The following is an 18,930-nucleotide window of genomic DNA, read 5'->3' as shown; positions in this document are numbered from 1 at the left end:
GGAAAAAAGGTCTTAAAAAAATCATCACTTCGTTGCGCGTTGCCAGTTGGAAACAAATGAAAGGTGGATTGATCTCTCTTCACATAAAAAGAATAAACCAAATTGCAAAGCAACCACAATGAAGCACCCAGAGGATAATGCTTGCTTCCCTTCCAATCTTCCCAATATTGGGCCATTGATATGTGGGTGCCGCCATGATCGACACCTCCACAGTTGTTGTTGTCACTGCTCAAGTGGCAAAAGCTGCAAAAATGAGATGGAGATACATGAGAACCATCCTTCTGTGTGGGTGATAAGGTAAAAGTGAGAGGGTGTTGCGTGTGCACCCCCAGAACACGCACTGTAGCTACAGTTCATGTTCCGGGGTCCCCACTGAGCGCCGCATGGCACTCAATGGGTTGTATGGTGGAGTCGTACATCAATCTGCCAGATGTACGGCAGTGTATGGCTCCCTCGTACATGCCATGCAGCCCTCAGTGGGGACCCCAGAACACGCACTGTAGCTATAATGTGTGTTTCTGGGGAGAACATATAACCTGCCCGAGTAAAAGAGGCAAACACGATAATGAATGGTAGTTATCTAAACTATCTTTATCGTGTATCTCATCCAAATGAGTTCTCGTCTAATGTGGATTGTGATAAGGAGATCATGTCTAATGTAGATACTTTTGGTAAAGCTGCTACAAGTGCACCTGGGCACGTTAATGTATTTGATACATTCAGGACTCCTATGAAGGTGCCGATCAACAAGGAATCCAAAGATATCAAGACTCATTAAATCAAGATTGTTAATCCTTATATGAGTTTTGATTCAAATGCAAACAATTATATCATCGAAAAAACCCTCTCCTCTCTATGCGTCAAGTAGAGAGAGACTCGTGGAGGTAGGTCAAGTTGAGTGAACCGTGTAAAATTTATGCTTTATTATGTGTTTGATTTCATTGAAATGTATGTTGACTTTTTATGGTATCAGAGCACATCTGGCTTGTTGCTCTCTTGTGTATTAAGCTTCTCTTTTTCCTTATTATCCATGGCTTCTGATTCATCATCATCTTCATCAACCACAACTTCTCTAATGCCAAATATGAGAGTTCAATGGAATGCTTTCTCGTCTCTAGTGTCTATCAAGCATGATTGACACAACTACTTGCTATCGAGGTCTCAAATTGAGGCAATGATGTTTTCTCAGGACTTACTAAAATATATTGATGGTTCATGCCCTACGCCAAGTCAGTTTGTGCAAGAAGAGAACAATGTAAAACCAAATCTCAAGTTTATGATATGGAAGATAGCAGATCAACAAGCTCTTAGTTGGATTCGTGCCACCATCACTTAACCTATGTTGGGGCAAATAGTTCGGATATCTACTGCTCATGAGGCGTGGACTATATTGGAACGAACATTCTCCTCCCAGTTGAGTGTTTGCATCCTTCAACTTAAAAAAAAATCTTCAAGATATTAAGAAAGAAAATAAAAGCATGGTAGAGTATCTCAATCACATAAAATTTCTATTTGATTCTTTGTGTTGTTTATGATCATGTCTCTGATGAAAATTGGGTCCATTATACTTTAAATTGACTTTGAAGGGATTATGAGAGTTTTGTTACTTTGGTAACAACTCAAAGCAACCTTCCTACTTTTGTAGACATTTATGAAATGCTAATTAATCAAGAGAAGAGGTTGAAAGTTATGAATCCTCTTGTTTCTCAAAGAGATACCTCCTCTGTTGCATTATTTTCTTAAAGGGGTCATGGCAGATGAGGTGCACCTAGAAGCGGCAGAGGCCGGTCCAGGAGGTTTGGTCGGTCTTTTGAAAACTCACAAAACTTTAAAAATCAAAGTGGCCAAAATTTTAAAAATCAAGGTGGTCAGTCTAACTTTTCTCGCTCTCCTCAAAACCAAAGATAAAATCAAGTTTTTTGTCAACTTTGCAGTCGTCGTAACCACACTGCTCGCACATGCTATGATATTCCAAAAGCTTTTGCAGCTATGACACTCAATAGTGTGCAAGATTTGTCTTGGTACCTAGATACTAGAACAACCCACCATGTCACTACTCAAGATCAAGGCATGAACAATAAAACTGAGTATGATAATTCTGATGGAGTTATGGTTGGAAGTGGTGCTCAGCTTCCCATCATTAGTACAGGTAACCTCTCATTACATCACAGAGCCAAAAATTTTAAGTTGAAAGACATACTTTGTGTTTCTACTATTAATAAAAATCTTTTATCAGTATCAAAAGTTCACAGGAGATAATCAGTGTTTATTTTAGTTTGATGCTAATGGGTTTTGTATAAAAGAACCATAGAACGAGACTATTCTCCTAAGAGGATCGATTAAGGGAAGATTGTACTCATGGCAGACCAGATCATTGGAGAAAGAAGCATCATCTTCATCAGTTTGCTTTGTTAGAGTAGGCACAAATAAATTTAAATTGTCCGATGAATTATGTTAATGTCATCTAGGACATCCTGTTTTTAAAACATTAGAAATTCTTGGAAAATCTAGAATTATTCCTTTTATGAATAAGAATAATGTTATGTTTTGCATGTGCAATCAACAAAAATCACAAATTATCTTTTTATAAGGCTGAGTACTTTATTCAAAATCTGCTAGCTCTTATTCACGTTGATTTATGGGGCCCTATGCCAACTATTTCACCTGATTATTAATGAGTTCTCAAAGTTTTCTTGGTTGTTTCTATTGATTAAAAAATCAGATGTTTTCTCTTGTTTTAAAATTTTCAAGATTATTGCTAAAAAACAGATTGGAAAAGAAATAAAGATATTTCATAGTGACAGTGGGAGGTGAATTCGTTAATGATATTTTTACTGATTTTTTGAATAGTCATAGGATCAAGAGATGGCTCTCGTGTCCTTACACTCCAGAACAAAATTGAGTTATTGAGAGGAAACACATGCATGTGGTTGAATCTAGATTAGCCATGTTATTTCATACTGGATTAGACCAAAAATTCTAGGTTGTTGCTTTTATAACCTCCATATACCTTATTAACTGAATACCCACTGCAAATCTTGACAAAAAATCATTCTATGAACTTTTGTTAAATCGTGCTTCGAGATATGAACATCTAAATTTTGTTTGAATGTACATGTTACTCATACCTTGTCTCATATATCAAATCTAAACTTGAACCAAGATCAAAACCCTACATTTTCTTAGGATATGGCTTCATTCGCAAAGGCTATGTGTGTTATGATCCCGTAACTAAAAAATCCTTTATTTTTTGGCATGTACTTTTTTATGAAGGTAGTTTTCTTTATGTTGGCAGCAAAAGACCTCTCACATTCAAAGAGGTTTCTAAGTGGATCCAAGATCAAAACCCAAGTCATAACTCAAAGCCTAACCCTCCTATATCAAAGCCTACCCTTCTAACTAGATGGATCCAACTTCTCAATCTGTCTGCTTCTATCCAAATGCCTAATCATATTCTTGAAACTCCTGAAGAGTCCTTATCACATCGAGAAACTAAGAACTTGTCACCTATAAAACTCGTTCATTCTAATGAACCAGCCATGCAGTCGTTACCCTCTAATCAAAACCTTATCATGGATGTCCAAAATTCCACATCCAATAACATTCATCATATGGTAACCCGATCCAAAGATGGTACCAGGTGACCCAAACTATTTTTCTGTCCTAGATACCCAATTGTTATTCTAAGTGAACTATGCGATGAAGAGAAAGAACCAAATAGTTTTAACCTAGCCATAAAAAAACCTATGTCGCAAGCAATGGAAGAAGAAATGAGAGCATTGCATAAAAATAAAACTTGAACTTTGGTTTCACTAGATAAAGTAACCAATATAGTTAGTTGTAAATGGATCTACAAAGTTAAAAGGCGGATGCAAGGTGAGATTGGTGCTCAAGGGATACAATCAACAAGAAAGGATCGATTACTTTGAGACTTTCAGTTCAGTCATCAAACCCACATCCATCTGAATGATTTTGTCTATTGTTGATAGTTCAGGTTGGCCCATTCATCAACTGAATGTTAATAATGCATTTCTATATGGAGTTTTAAAAAAAGAGGTATATATGGCACAACCACAGGGTTTTGAGGATAAGAGTCATCTACACCATGTTTGCAAACAAAACAGAGCTCTCTATGGGCTAAAGCAGGCCCCCAGGACCTGGTTTGAAAGACTCAGAGTGTACCTAGAAAAATTAGAATTTGTTGAATCAAAAGCTTATCCTTCCTTGTTTATTTATCATTCTAATCATTTACATATGTATGTTTTGGTTTATGTTGATGACATTAGAATTACAAGGGATAAGATAAATTGTATAATTTAAGGTTTTTACATTACTTTCATGGTATTGAAGTTGTTTCAGATCCAGGAAAGAGAATTGTTCTATGTCAAAGGAAGTACATTATGGATCTTCTAATAAAAACATGTATGACAGATTGCAAGCCTGTAGTCACAGTTGCAGATCCAAACATGGTATTATCAAGAAAAGAAGGGGTTCCACTGAATGATGCTACTAAATATGGTTGTCAGTCTTCAATATATCACATTCACAAGGCTAGATATATCTTATGCAGTAAATAAAGCATGCCAATTCATGCATGCTCCAACTCAAGACCATTGGACCCATGTGAAATGGATTCTATGGTATTTGAAGGGAATCAATATGGGTTTGAAAATTAAGAAATCAAGATTGTTAAGCATGAGTGCCTATTTAGAAGTTGACTGGGCAGGATGCCTTGATGATAGAAAATCCACACTAGGGTACCTAACATATCTAGGGTCTAATCAGATATCATGTAACTCTACCAAATAGAGGACTGTGGCCAGGTCAAGTACAAAAGTCAAATACAAAGCAATGGTTGGAGCCGTCTCTGAGCTAGTATGGCTCAAACAACTCAGTGACATGGTGGGTTGCTCCAGTATCTGGGTACCAAAATGAATCTTCCATACTATTGAGTGTCATAGCAGCAAAAGCCTTTGGAATATCATAGCATGTGCAAGCAATGTGGTTACAACAATCGCAGAATTGACAAACAACTTGATTCTAAGGTATTTGCAGGGAATTATCAATATGGGTTTGGCAATTAAGAAATCAGAATCGTTAAGTGGTCAGGTTTTGTAATTGTTATTTTAAAACATTATTTTATCATTGAAAGCATTTTGGAAAATCACCAATCAAGTAATAAAAACCAACTTTTCATGAATGTGGCGAGTATGGGTCGAATCCTCAGGGAATGGGATACATTCAAATTAAATCTAAAACTTCAATTTATTAATATAAAAATTGTTTACAACTAAATTAATAGTATAATTCTAATTGAATTACAAGCTAAAAATGAAAATGAACTAAAATAGATTGCTAAGTCTTCTTCGGATCACCAGGGGTATTTCTATTTTTTTGCCACATATGCATTCGAACTCGCATTTTGAATACACATGTTGATCTGTATCTAACTAATCAACCTAAGGCAACAAAAATAAAAAGTCAGTATGTAATCAATAAGTAATTATGAATTACATCTAAAATTAACTCTGAATTAATTACTAACCTAATACCAAAAAAAAATAAAATAAAACGCAGAACAAACTAGACTAACTAATCATATTAATTCTAACTAGTCTAACTACTGTTAGTTCATTAACTATATGTTAGAAAACACTAAAAACTATGGAAAATCAATTAACTAGCTAAATAATTGTTTTGCCCTTACATAGTGCAAAATTGGACTCTGATAGGTTTTTACAAACAGTAGATTTGAAGGGACAAACGAAGTCTGATTTTGAAGATTTTTTTTTGTTCGCTTTTTAACAGATTCACAAATTTGTCCGACTTTATGAATTCGAAAAACTCATCTGGAAGCTCCGGATATAAGTATCTCAAGTTCGTAGAATATTTAGAAGTCGTTTGTCCCAAAATTTTAAATCACGAAAATCCTGATTTTGAAAGATGCTAAAAAGACAAACCAAATCAACTTGAAACGAGCTGAATTTTGGTTTGCAAACAGTTAACACACTAATGAATAGAATAGAACAGTAATTTCAGAAAAACTCAAAAAATTATCACTTAAAATAATGAGTGTAAATTAGTGTAAAATTCTGGTTTTCAATTTAATACACTATTCATTTGTCAAAACCCGATTTATGCCCTATCAATTTAAAATATGGGTAACTACAGTCATATACAGACCTAAGACTAATTAACTAGCAGAAAAAAAAAATTTACACTAAGAAAAGAAAATCTAAGTGGCTACCTACAGTATTTGTGAGAAATACAAACTGGTGTTGAATTAAAATACTAATATGCATGCAATTGTTAATCTAAATGAAACTATCTTGCACATATGAATTAGACTAACTAAATTGCCGACATTAACTAACCTAATATAATTACTTAATGGAAGCTAATCAATTAACCTTGAAAAAAAAGAAAGATTAACTATAAAACTAACTATAAATTCAAGTTAAATACTAACCTAACCCTAACTAGTGCTAATGCAACAACCAGACTAATCCGTAAATACCCTGCATTAAGTCAATCTCAACTAATACCTAATCCAATTACTAATTAACATATAAAGCTACTGAAAACTAATGCTAAAACAACATTCAAAAAGCAAGTAATCAATCTTTCTCATTCTTTGTAAAACACCCAAATCGGCTAATATGGAAATGAGACTAATTACTTCTAATACCTCCTTAAACTAATTTCCCCCAATAAAAACCAGCAAAGGAATATTAATCTAATCTAAACTATCTTACTAACAACAATTAACTGAATATTATAACAATGCTAAAACAGAAAATAGCATCCTAATATGATACTTAATTCAAATAGCATCTAAAAATACCTAACATGAAAACTACAACTAGACAAGGCTAATGAAAGATTTAATCCAACACACAAGCAACCCCAGCAAGTAAAACTAGCCTAATACTTAACTAATGCTGAATTAAAAGATGTACTAATAACACCCAACTGCTAAACCAGAAAAGAGCTAAGTATATCCTCTTTGAAATCGCCCAAATTGGATAGCATGAAAGCAATTCGATTACAATAAAAAAAAATGAATCAAAGACAAGGAACTACCAACCTAAATTATCTATGCTTTACAGTTCATTGTAGAGTACTAAATGCTAATTCAGAATATGTTGACAAGAAAAATATGAACAATGAATACGCTAAGTTACCAAATGCCCAAATCGGTTAGGAAATCCTACCTATTTTTTGCATTTTGAATCTACCTAAAGCAAAACAGTAATTAAAACTCAAGCAACACTTCTACGAAATCAAAATCACTTCCTACACTATAGAAATAGAAATTAACTAAGACTAATTACTAAACTAAGCGCCTAAAGTAGAATACTACAGCCGGCTAGAAATAATCTAGCCGGCCATGGGCACAAAAGGAGAAAAACGATTCTAATTGGTTCAAAAACATCAAAATGCACAAATGGAAACAAAAATAAGTTCCTAGACTCAATCTAGGTGCTGTTTGACACACCAACATAGCTATAATATGGCTGTAACAAAATTAAAAATGCAGGCAATGAAAACATAAAAATGAACCACACGCAAATAGGTTTTTACACTATAAGAAAAGAAAGGAGGAAGACACACCTAAATCCGGACGTCCGAAGAATGAACGGGTAGAAGGGGAGTAGAATCTTCCTTGGAGACATGCCCAAAAGAGCCCTCGGTGGTGCTGGGCTGTTCTCTTTGCTGCTGAGTGCTGGAACTCGCCGGATGGAGATACCCCGAAGCGTGGCATGTTGGATGGTGGTGTAGAAGGTCAGAGAGGAAGAGTCGGCTGGCTGTGGAGGGGCAGACAACACCCCTTCCATAGCTGGTGTACTCCACGCTCAACTTCAACCTGCAAGAACAACATGAGCCTTCAGCTGCAGCATGGGGAGAAGCATGGTAGTTATGCAAGAGGGAAATGGAAGAAAAGGGGTGATGGCTCCAATGGAGGTTGCAATTTCAGCAAACCCAAAGGAGGATGAAGAAGGGGGGCGTAGGGTGGCTGAGAGTGGAGAAAGAGGGGCAGGATTTGGGCTCCTTGGGTGCATCTTCCAAGGTAAATACCCTCATTAGGGTTTGTTATGTGATTTTAAAGCTAAAGACCTCTTTTCTGGAAATTCCTGAGAGAGGATTAAAATTGAAATATCTGTTGGGCGCCTATTTTGGAGGGGGGGGGGGGGGGTAGCAATTACTTTTAAAAATCGAGTTTGGGGTTTGAGTGGGTGAGATTGTGAAGTTTTGGCCCAGATCCAAGGCCCAAATGGGCCATTTAGATCCGATTTGACCTATTTTGCCCCGAGGTCTGAACCACTACACTGTAAATGTGATATATCTCTCATTTTAAGTCTGATTCAAACGAAATTCGAACTGTAGCTCAATGACATCTAAGTGAGGGTTCTAAACTTATAAATGATGCATTTATGCAATAGAAATATATTATCATTATGAGTATTTTACGCATCATCATTAAGCTTGAGTGTCTGTTCAGATGTTGATTAGGCAAGATATCCTAATGATAGAAAATCCACAGGAAGGTACCTAAATATCTAGGATCTAATTTGATATGATAGAACTCTACCAAATAGTGGACTATGGTCAGGTCACGTACAAAAGCTGAATACAAAGCCATGGTTGGAGTTGTCTCTCAACTAGTCTGGCTCAAACAACTTTTAAGCGAACTTGGCATGACATCTCATGAACCTCCTTTTTAAAGGTGTGATAATTTGGGTGCCACGTAACTTGTTGCAAATCTATGTTTATCATGCTCTTAGCAAACATATATAAATCAATTATCATTTTGTTTGAGAAAAAGTTGCAAATGGTGAAATCAATATTCAGTTTATACCTACTCAAAATCAAGTGGCTGATGTTCTCACCAAATCTCTATCTGGCCCATCCCATGGAATGATCAATTTAGAAATAAGTTCAATTTCAAGGAGATTGGCTTGAGGGGGTATGATAAGGTAAAATAGATTGTTAGAGAATCAAATGAGAATAGTCCATCAAATGTGGACAACCTCAAAACATGTAATAAAGGATCTCCTCAAGATAAAGCCAAATATGAATAAAGCAGTTTACAAGATCAAGATTGCAACAAAGGATCTCCTTAAGATAAAGATGACAGATCCATAAAACAAAAGGTGAATCCTTCTGTATCTATACCTTATCCAAAGATGTCTCTATCTGTAGAGAAACTATATATAAATGAAAACCTCTCTCGAGAAAGGATTTGAATGAGAGAGAGAGAGGCATGATGGACGTAGGTTCCCTAACAGGAACTGAACCACGTTAAAAATCTGTGAGTTTCTTTCATGGTATCAGAGCTTCCAGGTATCCATGTCATCTAGCTCATCTTCAGCATTAGAAAATTCTTTCAGAAACACAGGATCATCGGCCCAATCTCAGTCCATCATGAGTTCGGGATTGACCTTATCTTAGGTACCCACCAATCTGCAACATTTTTTGTCCATCAAATTAATTGTTAAGAAATATTTTCTATGGGAATCTCAGTTCAAGCCCATCTTGATTACATATGATCTTTTGGGCTTCATCAATGGAAGTAAACCTTGTCCTCTCAAGTTCATAGTCGGGTCTGCTGAAATAAACCCAGAATGGTCTTTGTGACGTAAACATGACCAACTGCTCATGAGTTGGTTAATATCATTGTTAAGTGAGGTCGTTCATGGCCAAATCGTTGGAATGAATACCTCATATGAGGTATGGAACTCTTTGAAGCAGTCATATGATGCTCACTCTAGGGCTCATATCATGCAACTCAAGAGTCAGTTTTAGGATCTAAGAAAGGGCAATAAGACTATAGATGAATACTTTCATCATGCTAAGTCTCTTGCACATCAACTAGCCATTGCTTCTAAACTCGTGTCAGACGAAGATCTTGTGATGCAAATTTTGAAGGCCTGCCTTTTGAATTTCACGCTTTCTAAACTTCCATTGAGACGAGACCGGATCCCATCTGTGCAAATGAATTGCATGGTTTGCTACTCATTCAAGAATCCTACATTAAAGACCTTAATAAAAATGATTCTGAGCACATCAATGCTTTAGTTAACTTCTCCACCAAATCGAATGTTGAGTCCCAGAACCGTGAGAGCTTCAGTCTTCGGAAAAAAAAATAATCGAGGCAGATTTCGTGGAAGAGGCAGGGATCATAATGATAGACCTCGTGTAGTATGTCAATGGTGCAAAAAACCCGGCCACTCTGTCCGCACATGCTTTCAATTGACAAGAAACAATCAGAATAGGGTTGTGCCCTCTCCAGCTCAAGCCTTTCATATTTCTCCTCATAACGATTCAGTTGGGGACAACAATTGGTATCCTAACTCAGGAGCGACACATCATGTCATGAGTGATCTCAACAACTTATCTATTCATTCCAAATATCAAGGAGATGATGGAATCAAAATTGGCGATGGATCAGGTTTGGCTATCAAACACATTGGTTCTGCTTTTGCTGATGAATTTGTTTTGAATGATATACTGCATGCTCCTCAAATTACAAAGAACCTTTTATATGTGCAAAAGTTTGCCAAAGATAATGATGTCTACTTTGAGTTTCACGACTTTTGTTGTTATGTGAAGGATCGACCATCAAGGAAAGTCTTGCTTCAAGGAACAAGTGAGAAAGGTCTCTACACCATGGATCTCAAGCCGAATAAACAGGTTCATTCCTCAGAAAAGGCATCGATTGATTTCTGGCAAAAATGTATGGGTCACCCTACTTTTAGTACAATTGTGAACATTTTTAAAAAAATTGGTCTACCTTTTGAAAATCTCACCGATATTAAGATATGTGAAGCATGTCAGACTGCCAAAAGTCATAAACTTTCCTTTATTAATTCTTCTACTTTTGTCAAACAAGTGCTTGAAATAGTTTATTCAGACATTTGGGGACCTTCCCCTGTTGAGAGTGCTGATGGATACCGATATTATGTGCTCCTTGTTGATGCTTTTTCAAAATATGTCTGGCTATACATGATCAAACAATAATTTAATGTCTTGCCCATTTTTCAAAAATTCAAAGCTCATATTGAACTGATAATGGGCAAAAGAATTCAAGCTATTCACTCTGATTGGAGAGGTGAATATCAGTCTCTTTCTAAATTTTTAGAAACCCATGGAATTAGACATAGAATTACTTGTCCTCATACTCCTGAGCAGAATGGAGCCGTTGAAAGAAAACACTGCCATATCATTGAAACTGGCTTATCCATGATGACTGAAGCCAAAGTTTCATTAAATTATTGGACCTATGCCTTTAATACATCTAGCTTTCTCATCAACAGTACTCCCTCCAAAATTCTGAATGAAAAATCCCCCATTGAAAGTCTCTTTGATACTCAACCAAAATATGAGGTTCTTAAAATTTTTGGATGTTTCTGCTATCTGTATCTTCGACCCTACAAAAAACACAAATTAGAAGCCAGATCTGAAAAAATGTGTTTTCTTGGGCTATGCTCCTAAACATCATGGGTACTTTTGTATAAGTCTCAAATCAAGAAGAATTTTTATATCCAGGCATGTCGTGTTTGATGAAAAAGATTTTTCCTTTCATTCTAAGAGTAAAGAGTGCACGGGTGATCAGGCACAAACACCTATCATGTTCAATCCTTCTATCTCACTTCCAAGATTTTTTGAATAACATATCAATAACTCTCAAGATGAGAGACCAATGATCGAAGAAGAATCAAGGGAACTCTACCTGAAGAAGATAATACTCAACAAGCGGAAAATAGATTCAACCCCCATACTGTTGAAGAGAATAGTGCTCCTATAAGAACTCATCATATGGTTACTCGCTTCCAAGATGGGATGTTGAAACCCAAAATCTTCAACACGTCCAAACATAGACTCAGTTCGGCCTACATTGCCTTGTTGACTCATGACAAAAAAAAAATTATCCTTCAAAGAAGCCATTCAAAATCTAAATTGGAAAAAGGCCAGGGAAGATGAAATCAATGCTCTTAGTAAAAATCACACTTGGGTCCTTGTTCCCAGAACTCGTGATCAACATATCGTCAGATGTAAATGGATTTTCAAAATAAAACGGAAGGCAGACGGGTCTGTGATGCCCCAAACCCCGACCTTGGAAATATCTTTTGATTTTTTTTGAGGATTTTGTTTTTTGAAATGGTTTTACGATAAACAACGGAAATCAAAGAAAGAGGGGGTAAACAAAAGTAACAAGGCCGCAAGTCTGAGCGGACCACAGGTAAGTGATACATATCCATCAAAGTCCAAAACATACAACCCAAAGTGTTTAATTACAAAATGAGACAAAGTACATCACTTCTCACAGTCTCTCAAAAATAAGAGGAACATCCCCTCAAAACCTCAAACCAAAAAAGAGCCATGATCTACAACTAAGTGTGGGTCCTCAAGCCTCCACCGTGCGTCGTTGCATCGCCACTGTACCTATTCATCACCTACATCCCCATAAAATGGGGTCAGCACTCTTGCGAGTTGGTGAAGAATCAACATCATATCTCCATTTCTCAAAGGAAAAGCATGTATATAACATGGAACATGTGTCAACATATATGTGTGTGCGAGTGTCAGGTAAGTGTACATGCTATAATTATAAATAACAACAAAAGTACAAGTACAACAGGTTGTAGCAGTAAAACAAGGAACTACGCATCTACTGTACACAAGTAGCTAAGAATATTAAGGAAAGCAGAACGAGAGCAGTAAACAAAGTAGCAAGTAAAGAACTACTAAGGTATGTTAGTTGTGATTGGTTAGTATTTAAGTTCTTCTGATTACTCCTTTGGGTACGCGAAGAAACCTCGCATTCTGTAAGCCATGCACCCAATGTCTGTTATTCAAATTCTAATGTGGTACCTGAGGATGCTACAGACCGAGTAAGCCTCATGCGAGCAGCACGCAGCTGAGAGAAACCCTCACATAGGTAAGGATTGTAATTCATACTACTGCAGTAGTGAGGTACCTTAAAAGGTCACCTCAACCTCCCTAGCTCTGAGTGACTGGAGGTCAAAGGACGCTTCAGCTCCAATAAAAACATGTGTCGTAGTAACGAGTAGTCACTTAGGGTTGTACCATCCACCCTCTCTAAGGTGAACCGTTTTGTAAATGGGGCACAACGACTTTATCTTTCTTAGGCTCATTTGTCAAGTCATACCTCCTTTTAAGGCATTTATGCCTCGTGGTCCCCGCAGGGTATGCAAACGAGGACCTAGCCTGCTCATTCACGTGCTCAGCCTCACACGGCTATCAAGAGCACATCGCCTATGAAAGTGATCATAACACCATTTTATCATTTTCATTTCTAGGGTATAGACATACGTGAGCTCACTCATAAACATAGGGCCATCACTCAAAGACTACAAATAAGTCAAAAAACACAAGTGTATTGTTCATACCCTATGGTGTTCAAGTTTTCGTCATTCCTTACATCACAAGTGTATCATGCACCTTGTGCACTTATCCATGCCTCAAGCATGAGACCAATGTGTACCTCTCGAGGTATGTACTAAGTAGTACAAGTGTCAAGATATGCTACGTGCAGGTGCGAAACTGAAAGCCATGATTTATCAAGTCATTCACACTAGTAATGATACAGAGGCAAGATACATTTACATAACACATTTTAACAAGTGACAATGTGTGAGTGAGTGTACCAATTCTCATTATGCAAATCTATTAGCAGAACATAATCAGGTTTACATGACCATCAAGCTATATCAAGTGTCGCATACTTGAGCGTAAACCATATTACAATTTTCTAACAAATTGAACTTCAAATGTCATACATTGACAAATTTTGCTTAACAGGGCCAGTTCTATAAGAAAGATCCGTGATTTGTGATACACTCACATGTCGAGATTGAAATCTAAGATATTGTAAACACCCTAAATTTTCCACACTTGTTTCAGACACATCCCTTGTGTGAAGGCCAACCCTGTTAGGTCAATGTAGGAGTCAAACCTCGAGTCTATGTCAAAAAATTACCATTTTACCCACTTTTATTAGGAAAATTACCATTTTACCCCTAGGTCATCCCAGACCTCAGTCACTCGGAGTCAACTAAGCTCATTTGTAAACTCAGAACAATTAGAATGTTAGTCATTTCTAGCTCACCTATGTTCACAGTGAGAAGGTCATTTTTATTTCTGACCATTCCTGCCAAAATGGGATCATTTTTTTAGAAATGAGCTCACTTTTCACTCAAATCCAAGACAATTGTCTTCGATTCAGTCAGTCATGTTCCCCAGAGTCTAGCTTGAGTTCACCAAGAGTTTAAGTGCTCCAGTTTCAGTTCAAAACCATTTCCAGGTGTCCAGGTGTCCAGGAGCCCATTTTAGCCCGTTTCAGCTCTTTCAGCTAAAATTGAGCTAATTCAGTCAGTTGAGCTAGTGTTCGAGCTTCAGTTTTAGTTCATGTCAGTATTACTGATCTTTGCTTTAGCTCAAACCCAACTCAGATTCATAATTCACTTCACTCTAGTGACCATTCCGTATCATTTCTCTAAAAATGACAACTTTTCTTGAAAATTTAGTCGGAAAGGTCAGTTGAGTCAGTGTCTTGTCAGTCCAGTTGAGTTCTGAAACTCTAAAACTCAGCTCAATCCAGTTCATTTCAGTTCAATCTAGCTCACACCCTAATTGACAGTGTCACTCTGGTCCAGTAGAACCCGAAAACCATTTCTTGAATCATTTTGCAAATTTTATCAATTTTAACACTTTTTGAACTGGTACAACTGCCAATCGAGGTCTAATATCCAAATTTCTTCATTCAGGGTTAGCATTTCGCATGGCATTTCATGTCATTTCTCATCATTTCATATCATTCATCAACATTTCATAACATTTCATCACATTTCATTCCATTTTCGAAGTCCAGAACTCCAGTTTTATAAATTTCAATCCAAATTGAGTTTTAAAAGTTTTCAGAAATCAATTTCAAAACACTGGGTTTCCAAAATTGATAGTTTTACCCCCAAAGATTTTAAATTTGGAAATATTTTCTCAAGAAAAACAATTTGGATTTCTTTTAAAATCAAATTTTCAAATTCTAAACTACAATTGCTTCGCAACGGAGTATTAAACTTCAAATTCTGAGTTCATTTCAAAAACTGCCAAAATTAGCCCAAAGTTTTTTTGAGGAATTTTACAAAGTTGTTTTACTCTTTTTGCCTTTGTCACAAGCGGGACCCACTCTAAGTGGTGTGGCACAAAAGTTTTTTATTCTTTATTTTTGCATTTTCTTTTTTTAGAAATCGTGTGGGCCCACTCCAATATGGCACCCCGTTTTGAAAAACCATGTGGGCCCACTCCAAGGTGGCACCACATGTAAATAATAATAATAATAATAATAATAATAATAATAATAATAATAATAATAATAATAATAATAATAATAATAATAATAATAATAAAAATAATAAATCCAAAAATTTCTTTCCCTTTTCCTTTTTTTTTCTTCTTCTTTTTTTTTCTTTCCCTTTTCCTTTCTTTTCTTCCTTTTCTTCTTCTTCTTTCTTCCCTTTCTTTCCCTCTTTCTCATTCACGTACAACACTTTTCTCTCCCTCCTCTTCCTTCTCTTGTTTCTTTCCTTTTACCTTTTCTTCCCTCTTTCCTTTCTTCTTTTCCCTTTTCTTTCCTTCTTTCTTTCCCTCCTTTCTCTCTTTCCCTTCCCTATTGTCCAGCCACCAAAGAGACATTCATTCACGTAAACCAGCCCTCTCTCTCCTTCCTAAATTAAATTCTCTCATTAAAACTTAGATTTTTTTCTATTTTTTTTCCTAAGTGAGACAACACAAGGTAAAAAGCCATCAAGCATTACACGCTCAACCTCTTAGCTCCCTATCTCAGCCCCTTAGCTCTCTCATTCCCATTACCTCTCAACCCTAGCTCTCTAATACCTTCAACACACACAGCCTCTTGCCCTCCTTGGATCCCAGCCTCCATACATCTAACTTCCCTCTACCACATGGTTTGGTAGCCCCCATCTTCACCTTGTCTCCAACATCAAATCACACAAGGCAGCCCATCTTCAACTTCCAGCAAGCTCCCTCCATTGGTGCACCGTAGCAACAACCTAGCCATCTACAACACCTTCAAGGCACCCAACCAAGGCAGAAGCAACATCCTTCATCCCACGGCTCCAGCCAGCACCTTCATCGCAGCCACTTCAGCTCCACCACAACACACCCTTCATCGTCTTCAAGTTTGAAGCACACCACCAGCAGTTGCCATCCACCACCTGCTCCAACAAGAACAACCACTCCTCCGGCCTGGTCTATTTCCTTCTCCAGCAAAAGCAAGGCAGTCCCGCTACATCCAGTCTTCCTACAACCTTGAGGCAACCCCTTGCTAAACTTGAAGGAACCCTCCTTCAGTTGAATCAAGGTAAACCCGTGTCCCCCCCCCCCCCCCCCCCCCCCCCTTTATGCTGGACTAAAGTTTCTTCAAAATATCATGGTTGCCCTCTTTAGTGTGTTGAATCTAATGTGAAGAATCATGTTTAAAATCAGTTCATATTATCAAAAATTCTTATCTCTCATGATAAGGCTAAGTGTGTGAGGTGATCCATCTGATAGATGGATCAGATCCCTCTCATTAATTGTCACATCAAACAAGGTTAAGGTTAATATCTCCTTATTTTTTTGTTTTTTTTATTTTTTTGTTTTTAGCATTATTTTCATGATAGTTACATGTCTTATACACTTGGATTTAATTTGTTTTATTATCATGTAGATGATTTTAATGGTTTCATTAGCATTTGCCTAGAAGTCTATAGGTTTTAGTCTATGTATACGGTCCAGTTATGATTCCATGTGCAATTTTTCGTTAAAAGAAATCTTAAAAAATTTTCATGATGGTTGTGTTTGTTTGTCCTTAGTTTCCTGCCAAAATTTTGGGTTAATTTGAATTTTGAAACCCCATTAAATAGATCGAATCCAAAATCAGATTTTGCCCTTTTGGAAATTCCAATTTCTGTTTTAGCAGACAAAAACCATCTGGATCTCCTAGATGAACGATTCAGATTTCCCTCAAAAAAATAACATGAGTCCCTGTAGTAACCTACTATTTCCGAGTAAAATTTTAGGTTTTTACAGTGAGATTTAGGTTCTGCCAAAAATCAATTTTCCCAGACACTTGGGAAAATCTCACTTTTTCCTTGTCAGGGTCTAGACCGACCTTAACCCACTGTGTTCGTTCAATCCATAGGCTGTCAGTCAAAACTTTCAACATAGAAATTGTTCTTAACCCTTTCTTATATCATTTCCTAAAATTTGGGAATTTTTAAAATAATCTAGATATTTTTCCCAAAATTATCTTTCTTGTATGTCAGATTTTCGTGCCTGAGAATTTCAGAGATTCAGGTCTCTAATAATAGTGTGCTCATTTCCAAACCATAACCCGAATATTAAAACTGTAAAAATAGGAAACCTTCCTCTGTTTGTCAGGAACATTTTCTCAGAATTCCAGTCATTTTCTCATATTTCTACTATTTGTCCCATAATCTTTCCCAAAACCTGTCTGTCTGCCCTAGATCCTAAAGTCGTCGGATTCTGATTCGATTTGCCGGAGCTGTCCAGCTCCAATCATAGGTTAAAACCAGAATTTGTAAAAGGCAAAAATCTTTGCCCAACTATCCTTTATCACCCCATAAAATCTGGGAAATTTTTATAAAAGTTTAGTATCCAAAATCCTATTTAGAATCAACATTTTAGGCAAAATTTTGATTTTTAGGATTTTTAGTTATTTTCTATATTAAAAAAATAACAAAAACTAAATTTTTGAACTTTAATCTGTTTTTAGGTTTAGTTTAGATGTCCATGCCAAATTTGGCTTAATTCCAAGTTCATTTGCTTTGTGTGTTAGTTTATTTTTAAATTCAGAAGCGAAAATCATGTTAAATTCGATATTTTGCAATATTTTTGCCATTTTAGGGTTTTTATCATGTAAATAAGCATGTCATATTAGGGTTAATTTTAATGTCATTTGTATTTCAATTTCCCATTTTTACAAAATTTATTTCAGAAAACTCTGGTTTCAAGGCCATAGTCTTGTTATTGGGGGCATTTTGGTCATTTTGACCTAAATTTCGAAATTCCAAACTTCAAATTTCCAAATTTTTGTGCATATCATCATATTGCATCATATTATATTTGATTTTATTTTATTTGATTTTCAAATTTTCAAATTTTATAAAAATTCTCTCAGAAAACCCTGATTTCAAGGTCATCAGGGGCATTTTGGTTATTTTGACCCCAATTTCGAATTTCCAAGATTATTTTCGAAATTCATTCCTTATTTCTCATGTTTATATCAAGGGGGGTATGATTTTGGGTTTATATCTGAATAATATTCGATAATTTTTAATATTTTCGGATAAATTTAGATAAACCTACATTTCTATGCTAACATTGTTTTCTAGTTTTGCAGGAATATCCAGGAAGAAGACTTTTATTTTCTTTTATTTCAATTCAATGCAATATCGGATGTAATAATTTGGAATAAGAGTTACTTTTCAGCTTAGAATAGGACTGCATTGCATATAGTTTAATTTATGCAATTTCCAATATCTGATGTATGATGCATATGCACATTTTCCAAAATCACTATGGTTGACACGAATAGCACGTGCACAAGCTCTTAGGGAGTTCATAAATTTGGTGGGATTCGTATTTATGGTCATAGTCAGAATACGAAGAAAACCAAGATTTGTGATCTTCGTATTAGCCACATTCATCCTACACTCTTAGGCTAACTTCAAAATGCACTACATTTCTCAAAATTTTAAAAGGATTTCCCAATTTCTCAAAGAATTATCTTTCAAATTCATATTCTTTCATTCAATTTGCATTATTTTCAAAATCATGTTCTAATTCTATTTCAGAGAAACCGATTTTCCAAGAATTTCCAAG

At 36.2% G+C, this 18,930-nt stretch overlaps 1 protein-coding gene across 1 annotated transcript in view; it reads left to right on the top strand.

The window, feature by feature from the left end:
* LOC149832367 (pentatricopeptide repeat-containing protein At4g39530-like) overlaps window positions 1–2,259 on the top strand; it is a 74,152-nt gene extending 71,893 nt beyond the window's left edge. The window contains exons 4-5 of the mRNA XM_090013233.1: window positions 1,935–2,149; window positions 2,237–2,259. Coding sequence (XP_089869359.1) covers window positions 1,935–2,149; window positions 2,237–2,259 — 238 coding nt within the window. The remainder of the gene's footprint in view (window positions 1–1,934; window positions 2,150–2,236) is intronic.
* The last annotated feature ends 16,671 nt before the right edge of the window (window positions 2,260–18,930 follow it).

The sequence above is a fragment of the Nuphar pumila genome, chromosome 7 (genome assembly GCF_984573655.1).
Source record: "Nuphar pumila chromosome 7, dmNupPumi1.hap1.1, whole genome shotgun sequence".
In the NCBI taxonomy this organism is placed as follows: Eukaryota; Viridiplantae; Streptophyta; class Magnoliopsida; order Nymphaeales; family Nymphaeaceae; genus Nuphar; species Nuphar pumila.
The sequence above is the reverse complement of the archived record's forward strand: the minus strand, read 5'-3'. Positions and strand labels throughout refer to the sequence as shown.